General features: G+C 37.7%; 1 protein-coding gene across 2 annotated transcripts; it reads left to right on the top strand.

Moving 5' to 3' along the window:
• The first annotated feature begins 835 nt into the window (after positions 1-835).
• LOC129242381 (transcription initiation factor TFIID subunit 2-like) lies at positions 836-7112 on the top strand. Of its 2 annotated transcripts, none has more exons than XM_054878988.1 (10): positions 836-985; positions 1133-1187; positions 1316-1479; positions 1538-2687; positions 2797-3245; positions 3328-3740; positions 5507-5717; positions 5776-6171; positions 6237-6810; positions 6871-7112. In XM_054878988.1, the coding sequence occupies exons 1-10, from the start codon at positions 930-932 to the stop codon at positions 7081-7083; spliced, it is 3681 nt and encodes a 1226-aa protein (XP_054734963.1). In that variant the 5' UTR covers positions 836-929; the 3' UTR covers positions 7084-7112. The 2 variants fall into 2 exon arrangements, with proteins under 2 accessions (XP_054734963.1, XP_054734964.1); XM_054878989.1 differs by having other exon boundaries at positions 6874-7112.
• The last annotated feature ends 1927 nt before the right edge of the window (positions 7113-9039 follow it).

Below are 9039 nucleotides of genomic sequence, written 5' to 3' on the forward strand. Positions count from 1 at the left end.
CATAGCGCTAGCGACGAATCTTGCGCGATAACTTTGTTGGTGCTTTCGCATGCACATTTTTCGTTAAGTTAGTTGCGCAGAGAGATAGCGAGCAGAGAAGTGACGAATAGAAGAGGCCTTATGATATCTGGTATATGTCCACCGCTGCTACGAGTTCGATCAGCACAATTTTTGACTACTTTTTGCCATAAATCTGGTGGTATGATAATAAATTGATTTTTTTTTCATTCAGAGTATTTTTTTGTTTTCAAAGTAAATTTCTACAGTTCGAAAGCGTTGTTCTGGCATGAAATGATTTATGATGACTTACAAAACGTTCATATACATATAAGTAGATTATCTACTTTTCCGTGCTTAACTGCCAATTCGTAATTAAAAACTGAGATTACCAAATATAAAATTTCTCTCCCGAAGTTTCAGATTACAAAATAATCCTAGATTATAACCATACTTTTTTAAATACAATACTGTGTTATCGATAATTATTTTAGCGAGTGTAAGGAGAAACGTCTAGATATCTTATTTGTATTGCTTAGTGCACAGTTTGGAGAACCTAAAAGCATACATCTGGCATAAGCGTACTCTCAGATTCATAATACTTTGGAAGAAGTGGCAAATGAAGAGTACGGATGATGTCACAGCAATCAGTTATTCGTATTCGCGCACCATTTTGCAGCTATTTTTGAATTACCACAAGAGCTACACAAAATGTATCCTAAGTGACGTGCAGCCAGAGTTCCCCTCAAACATTTTTTTTCACCATAGCAGTTAGTTGATGTGGGCTTTACGTACTTATAATACTCGCCACCATTTTAAACAGCTGGTATTTTGACAATTGTAAAATAGAAATAAATAAATGGTACGCCGGAGAAGTTTTCAGCTCAGTGAAATGTCGAAATTATAAGTAGTTTTTATCAAAATATTGTAAAATGGATAGTGAACCTAAACAAGACACTAAAGATGTACCCGCGCGCCCATTTAAATTATAAGTATCCATTTAATAGAAGAGACAACAAAATAAACGCTGATTTGAGGCGATGAGCCGGTGTCGGCATGATAAAATGCAGTAAAAATATGTTATTTTGTATTCTAATAAGGTTCTTTCGTATTAATTCTCATTTCATAATTGTACGGCGCATCAAATTGTGAGCTTGACGGGTATCAGTTTCGAGCGGAAGAGTCTAATTGTGAGTTGGTTTACAATTTGTTGTTATTGCATGTGTATGGCTTTTTGCGGGCTCAAGCCAGCGACAATCCTTTAACAACACGGAATAATCGCGCTAATGTATGTAACTTATAAATAAATTTTTCGCAGGGTGCTGTAGAGCTGACAATAGTGCCCACCAAAGAAAATTTACGTCTCATAAGGCTGAATGCAAAACAATGCCGGATTTATCGAATACTGTTAAATGATGTGTGTGAAGCGGAGTTCTACTACTTTGATCCATTCATGGATATCTGTCAGGGAGATGTGAAAGTGTAAGATAATATTATTTTTTTGAAATAAATATATTAATTTTGATCCAATTTTCAAAAGGCGCTCTCTGGATGTATATTCCAAAAATCACTTATCTGCCGCCCAGAAAACGGATCCTGATGTCAACTCCGGCGAACTATTAATACAAATACCGCCGGAAGGTTATCATATGATCCAAGAAGGACGCGGTTTGCGTATAGGCATAGAATTCTCCATGGAAGACCCACAGGGAGGCATACATTTCGTCATACCACCAACTAGCGAGGACGAAACGCAGCCCAACAGTGCACATATGTTCACCTATGCATACGAAAATTCAACTCGTCTGTGGTTTCCCTGCGTTGATAGTTTTGCAGATCCTTGCACCTGGAAGCTCGAATTCACCGTGGACAAACACTTAACCGCCGTATCTTGTGGTGAACTTGTTGAAGTTGTTATGACTCCAGATTTGAGGCGTAAAACATTTCATTATTCACTCACAACACCTGTATGTGCACCAAATATCGCACTTGCTGTTGGGCCCTTCGAGATCTACGTGGATCCTCATATGCATGAGGTCACACATTTTTGCCTACCACAGCTTTTGCCACTTTTAAAGAACACGGTGCGCTACTTACACGAAGCTTTTGAGTTTTTTGAAGAAACTCTTTCCACGCGTTATCCATTCTCTTGCTACAAACAGGTCTTTGTAGATGAACTTGATACAGACATCAGTGCCTATGCGACATTAAGCATAGCTTCTGTCCATCTCATGCACTCCATTGCTATCATTGATCAAACATATGTAACGCGTACCTTAATGTCGCGTGCCATTGCGGAACAGTTCTTTGGCTGTTTCATTACATCTCATCACTGGTCTGATACTTGGTTAGCCAAAGGCATTGCTGAGTACTTGTGTGGTTTATATTCAAGAAAATGTTTTGGTAACAATGAGTATCGGGAGTGGGTTCAGTCGGAATTGGCACGTGTAGTACGATACGAGGAGCAGTATGGTGGAATTATACTTGACTGCAGTCAGCCACCGGCACCTTTACCAGTCTCTAGTACAAATCCCGCAAGCTCGACCAGTAAGCAAACGGAAATTGTGCATTATTTTCCAATAAAAAGTTTGCATACTGTTTCACCAAAATATGTTGAGGCTATGCGGCGTAAGGCTCATTTGGTAATACGTATGCTGGAACACCGCATCGGACAAGAGTTGCTTATACAAGTGAGTTCAAAATTTTTTTTTTTACACAAGCGCACAATTGTGCATAAATGTATTATAATTTTGTTTACATCATAATTGCATTTATTATATTATAAAAATGCCTTTTCAGGTTTTCAATAAACAATTGGTGTTGGCTACAAATGCGGCAGTGACAAAGATTGGCTCTGGCTTATGGCATCATTTGCTCATATCCACTAATATATTTATTAAAGCAATTTTCACAGTAACTGGCAAGGATATGTCAGTATTCATGGATCAATGGGTGCGCACTGGCGGGCATGCGAAATTCTCCTTTACGTCGGTGTTCAATCGCAAACGTAACACTATTGAGTTGGAAATACGACAAGATTTCGTAAACCAACGTGGCGTGCGAAAATATAATGGCCCATTGCTGGTGCAGTTACAGGAATTGGATGGCACTTTCAAGCATATGCTTCAGATTGAGAATACCGTAGTAAAGGCAGATATTACTTGCCATTCGAAGAGTCGACGTAATAAAAAGAAAAAAATTCCACTATGTACGGGCGAAGAAGTCGATATGGATTTGTCCGCAATGGAGTAAGTAATCGTCCTTTAAAATCATTTTTCTTTACTGGAGAAATAAACGAACGAATTTCGCATTAATTAATTAATTCTGCAGTGATTCCCCTGTACTTTGGATTCGTCTAGACCCGGAAATGATTTTAATACGTGATTTGAATATAGAACAACCCGATTTTCAGTGGCAATATCAGTTGCGTCATGAGCGTGATGTGACTGCGCAGTTCGAGGCTATAAAATCCTTAGAGAAATATCCAACAAATGCAACGCGTTCTGCGCTAACGGATACAATTGAGAATGAACGCTGTTTTTATAAAGTGCGTTGCGAGGCAGCGCATTGTCTTACCAAAGTGGCCAACCAAATGGTTACACAATGGAGCGGTCCCCCGGCCATGTTGAATATTTTCCGAAAATTCTTTGGCTCATTTAGTGCGCCTCATATAATTAAACAAAATAATTTTGCCAATTTCCAGTTATACTTTTTGCAAAAAGTTATACCTGTCGCAATGGCCGGTAAGTATTTAACAACATCTTCTATTAGTGTAACGTAAAAAGGGGCGTTGAGCGGGCAGTTTTTGTCGGCATGAAATTCTATTATTGAGAGTTTTGTTCTAAACCCTATATATATGTATATGTCAGCATATACAGTATGTCTAATAGAAGCGTGACGGGCAAAATTCAACTGCAGCAAAATATTTGAAGAAGTCGAAGACGTTCATAATTTATGATATTTAATTTATCATATGAATAAGTACGTTGGGCCCAGCACGAGGCGCAAAAAATACACCTCTGCAAAGCAAGATCAAAAGGTCATCGAATCGTTTGCCAAACTTATCGTTGCGTAAAGCTGCCGCGGTTTTAAGGAAAAGTAGTGTAACTGCGTCCAAAGGTACGATTCGATGACGTTTACGTGCGTAAGACCTCAAATTCGGAGCATATTGAAAAAAAAAACCGTTACTCTAACTATCACGCATTGAAAAAAGACTTGCATGAGCTAAGGGAAATTCAGAACGGAATATGGCAATCGTAATATTAACGGATGAATCTTCCTTTTGGGCGAATAGTGGCATACGTCGGGCCTAATGAACTAATAGACAACTTCAACGAACTGTTAAGTGTCCAGTTAAGGTTTTTTTGGGACTGCTTCTCCGTTAAACCGCTAATTTGAATGCAGTTTTGATGAAAAAAATTTACCAAAAGGCTTTGCTACTGTCAGCTACGAAGATGAACTACTCCTCCTTGGATTCTACAAGAAGACAAAGATCCCAAGCATTGAAGCCGAATGTGTGTAGAGTGGAAACACCAAAATGGGATTGAAATGTTGGATTGGTTCCACAGTCGCCTACTGAAAATGTTTGGACAGTAGTTAAACAAAAACTCAAAGGTAGCCTTTCTCAAGGCTAATTCGTGAAATCAGCCGATTACCTCGACAACTTGGGCAGAAATTAAAAGTATGACTCGAAGATGTGAATCCAATAGGGGGTTTTTATGTTTTATTAAATATGTATATTGCGTATACTAAATATTAAAAGCCTTTAATGTCCAGTTTGTTAGAATCAAATTGGTCGAATAGTTTTAAAAATATGAGGGTCAAGATTTTATTAGACAAACTGTCTTTAAATATTTTTAACTTTTTAATTGTTAAATTACTTTTAAAAAGTAAAAAAAAAAAACTCCTCTGAGATAAAAAAAATATGCCGATAGTTTCTCAAAATAGGCATTGTGGCACCATAACCTAAAATAATTTTGCAAAATCACTTTTGTAGGCTTAAAACTAATTCCGAAGTGTTAATGGATGTTTTGCAAGCACATTTGTTAAAAAAAAATGTTTAAATTCGGAATTAAAATTAAAATTGTAAGAAGCACTTTCGTTGTTGTTGTAGCAGTTTATTAAAGTGCAAAGTAGTTACCGGTCGTCTTCGTCTAGCTCATTTAACGGTAGGTCTAGGAAGCGTGCTGTTCCGGCAAGTTGGGCCCAGAGGGAGAGGAGTGTTAGGAAAGTAGGTTTGATGGGGCGGAGTGCCTTCACGATACTAAACGAGCCCTATCTAGAATCACTTTGGTATATGAGATTAATTCGTATGGTGCCTATAGAGCGTGATTTTCTACCTCATATTTGGACACCTGTAGTAGCACGTCGAACTTATGCTGCACGACGGATGCGTACATGTTTCTCAACATCTCCAAGTTTCTCAGTCCGCCACGTTCCACTTATATTTATTTAAAAAAAAGGTGCTATTTATGCTATTTTCAAAAAATGGTGTTATTAATTTGTTTAGGTTTACGCACATCCCATGGCATTTGCCCACCGGAAGTCATACGCTTTCTATTGGATCTTTTTAAATACAACGATAATACTCGTAATCATTACTCAGATGTTTATTATCGTGCCGCTTTAGTTCATGCTTTGGGCAATTCTATTACACCAGTGGTTTCAGTCGCACTACGTGGCACACCCATTACTTCTGACAGTCTCTCAGCTGATGCTAAGTATAAGAAACTAACTTTCTTTAAATAATTTGCTTATACTAATTGGAAAATATTCAAGGCTCGTACTGGAAGAAGTCACACGTCTACTTAATATGGAGAAGAATCTGCCGTCATACAAATATATGGTCTCAGTTTCATGTCTGAAAGTGATACGCAAATTACAAAAATGTGGTCATTTACCTTCGCTGCCGAAAATCTACCGTTGTTATGCTGCATATGGCCAATATTTAGACTTACGTGTAGCAGCTATGGAGTGTTTGGTCGATTTCGTTAAGGTGGATGGTCGGTGGGAAGACTTGGACCATTTGATTACATTACTCGAAACAGATCCTGATCCGGCGGCACGGCATGCGCTCGCTCAATTACTAATCGATAATCCACCATTTACGCGTGAACTACGAAGTAGCCGTTTGGATCGTCCAGAGTTAGTGGAACGATTGTGGGCGAATATGAAGTGAGAATAATTAGGTTTAATAATATTTATAGGAAAATATTAAATAATAAAATTGTAATTCACAGTAATAAACTGGCATTCGATACCAAACTGCGTTGTGATATGGTGGATTTATATCACGCTTTGTATGGCACCAAACGGCCGTTATGCTTGCAGTCGGCAGATGTCAACAACATGTACAAAGAAATTATCAAAGAAGGCACCAAAAAAGCCTCCGCTGCAGTTAACCCCATTTCAAATAATAATACAAATTCAGCGCAGCCAATTAAAGAGGAGAAAGATAAAGTGGTAGATGTTGTGGAGGAGCAGCGCACAGCGTCAATAAAACGCACAGCCACCGAGGCATTCGAAGTAGGCAATGAGGTTATCAAACTTGAAGCAAGCGAGGAGGTGGAGTTTATTGCAATGAAGGCGGAGTCAGGCGAAAATCAAATAAAGGCTAATGCTGAGCAAGAGCCTGACACAGCAGCAGTACCTTCACCTGACGCGAAACGTTTGAAGAGTGAAATTTTCGAAGATGATGATAATTCTGTAACAATTATCGATATTGGCGAGACTACTATATTGAAAGCAGATAGCAGCCTTGAGACCAACAAAACAGATGCCGAGAGTAGACTTAAGGCGGAGAGTGCTTCGAAGGTATGCGTCGATTTTTTAATAAAAATACCCTTTTCAATTATATTTTTCACACTTTTGTAGCAGAAAAAGAAGAAGAAGGACAAAAAGAAACACAAGCACAAACATAAACACAAGCACAACAAAGAGAAGGAACGTGATAAGGAACGCGAGCGTAAAGATAAAAAAGATCCGAACATTTCACGCATTCAGGCAAAGGAAGCCACGCCTGAAACTCTCAGTTCAGCAGATAGTAGCAATTCAAATAGTAATCCGCCAATGCTGAATTTTATGTAAATAAGATATAAAATATATGTTTTTTTACAATTTTCTTTTATATATAGTAATTTGCTACAATTACAAACAAAACGTATAGTTTACAGTTTTCTAGTGGCAGTTTTTTACAATATACAAATAGTACATATAATAATTATTTAAGTGAAATTTGAACTAAGATTTTGTAAAATTCATTGCAAAATATATGCCTATAAATTCACTACTGTTAATTTTCAAGTTTCTGCATATGTAGTTATTACTTGAACGTCGTGTTTCGTTTTACTCGAAATATATGCGTACTAATATATTTAATATAATATTATATTAAAAATTACATACAAATAAAATTAATCATAAATAAATGTGCAGTATAGAGCCAACTGAAACTGAAAAAATAAGTGGGTTTTTACGAAATACTTCGTACTTTTAACTATTTTTTCGATAAATGTATGCATATTAAATAAGAATGGTTTTTTATGACGAATGGGGTGACCTGTTCCAATAAAAATGTTTTCGTGAAAGAGTTAAGGATGCATATTTTTTTAATGAAGAAAATTGCTGAGTAACGGAATATGTAAAAAGTTTATGCTTACCTAATAAATAATTTGAAATAGAAAAGTGTATGTGAATAAGAATTTCCGTCCGAACAGGAGAAACGAGAAACTTCGGTAGGCGTACTCCCGAAGATGGTGGAATTTACATTTCATTCATGCTTATACTTATGGGGAAGGGGTGATAGTGGCATATGCCGATGAGCCGATGACATGGTAATTATGGATGCTTTAGACAATTATGGATCATGATGAATTAAGAATCAGCTCAGGTGGAGTAGAACCAATGAGTACAGGGCCAAGAGCAAAATTACTGAGTTTGCAAACGAAGTATCTGTATCTGTATCTGTATGTTTCAGATGTTTACTAAGATTTTAAGATCAAAATCAAAGAGAGCAAATGCTTGCGTACACTGGATGTTCACAGCCGTATTTTAGACAATACCATTTTATCATATAGTTCGTGGTGAGGCCTATGAAACGAGTCACAAGTATCATAAAATAAAGCAAGGGGCAAAAATGATAATTTATGCCGAAATTTTTTTACATATGTTATGTACACATATTTATTTATTTAGTTTTAATTTGAATATTTCGTACGGCCCGAAGATAAAATGGGAGTGTAAGTTGACAGGCGTGTTTGAGAGAAAGATTCTGCGGAAGATTTTTGGACCTTTGCACGTTGGCAACGGCGAATATCGCAGGTGATAGAACGATGAGCTGTATGAGCTTTACGACGACATAGCCATAACGCAGCGATTAAAGATCTAGCGCCTCGTTGGCTGTGCCAAGTCGTCCGAATGGATACAAATGCTCCGTCTTTGAAAGTATTCGATGTCGTACCAGCTGGAGGTAGTAGTGGAAGAGGAAAGCCTCCTCTGCGTTGGAAAGAACAGGTGGAGCAGGACTTGGATTCACTTGATGTTTAACACGTTCCCTGTCCCAATACAAAAATGCAAAATTGACCGACAAGTCCAACAAGGTTTTTTAAAAAATTTGTTTTTTTGTAGTCATAGGATAGCTTTAGTAATAATAACTAAAAAAAACGGATGTAGGGTATTTCTACCTGAAACACATAAGGTCCATGAGCGTAGAGGGACATTTTTGCTTCTGCATATTCATGAAACACATGTGGTTCAGGGAACTTTTTCTATGCTGACACACATATGGCTCAGGAACGTATCAGTGCTTATCAGGCGCACGTTTCCTGAACCATATGTGGCTCAGCGGACAGGGAACGTGTTAAACTGGCGTCGGTTAGCACGAGAAAGAAACGATTGACGCACTTTGTTAAACTCGGCCAAACTCGCTTAAGCGGTTATCGCGCCAATCAAGAAGAAGTTGGTAGAACTACCTGAAGGTAAATGATGAATGAAGGAGTGTCTAACTCAATACGCCTTTTCAGGCAAAATGTTTTGCTATCAAAG

The sequence above is a fragment of the Anastrepha obliqua genome, chromosome 3, assembly GCF_027943255.1.
Source record: "Anastrepha obliqua isolate idAnaObli1 chromosome 3, idAnaObli1_1.0, whole genome shotgun sequence".
Taxonomy (NCBI): domain Eukaryota; kingdom Metazoa; phylum Arthropoda; class Insecta; order Diptera; family Tephritidae; genus Anastrepha; species Anastrepha obliqua.

What these genes read in the sequence shown, in the direction of transcription:
- LOC129242381 (XM_054878988.1), top strand. Translation starts at nt 930, where the DNA reads ATGGATAGTGAACCTAAACAAGACACTAAAGATGTACCCGCGCGCCCA. An exon ending in GACAAGAGTTGCTTATACAA is followed by an intron (nt 2,688 to 2,796) that starts GTGAGTTCAAAA and finishes ATGCCTTTTCAG; the next exon opens with GTTTTCAATAAACAATTGGT. An exon ending in CGATTGTGGGCGAATATGAA is followed by an intron (nt 6,172 to 6,236) that starts GTGAGAATAATT and finishes TGTAATTCACAG; the next exon opens with TAATAAACTGGCATTCGATA.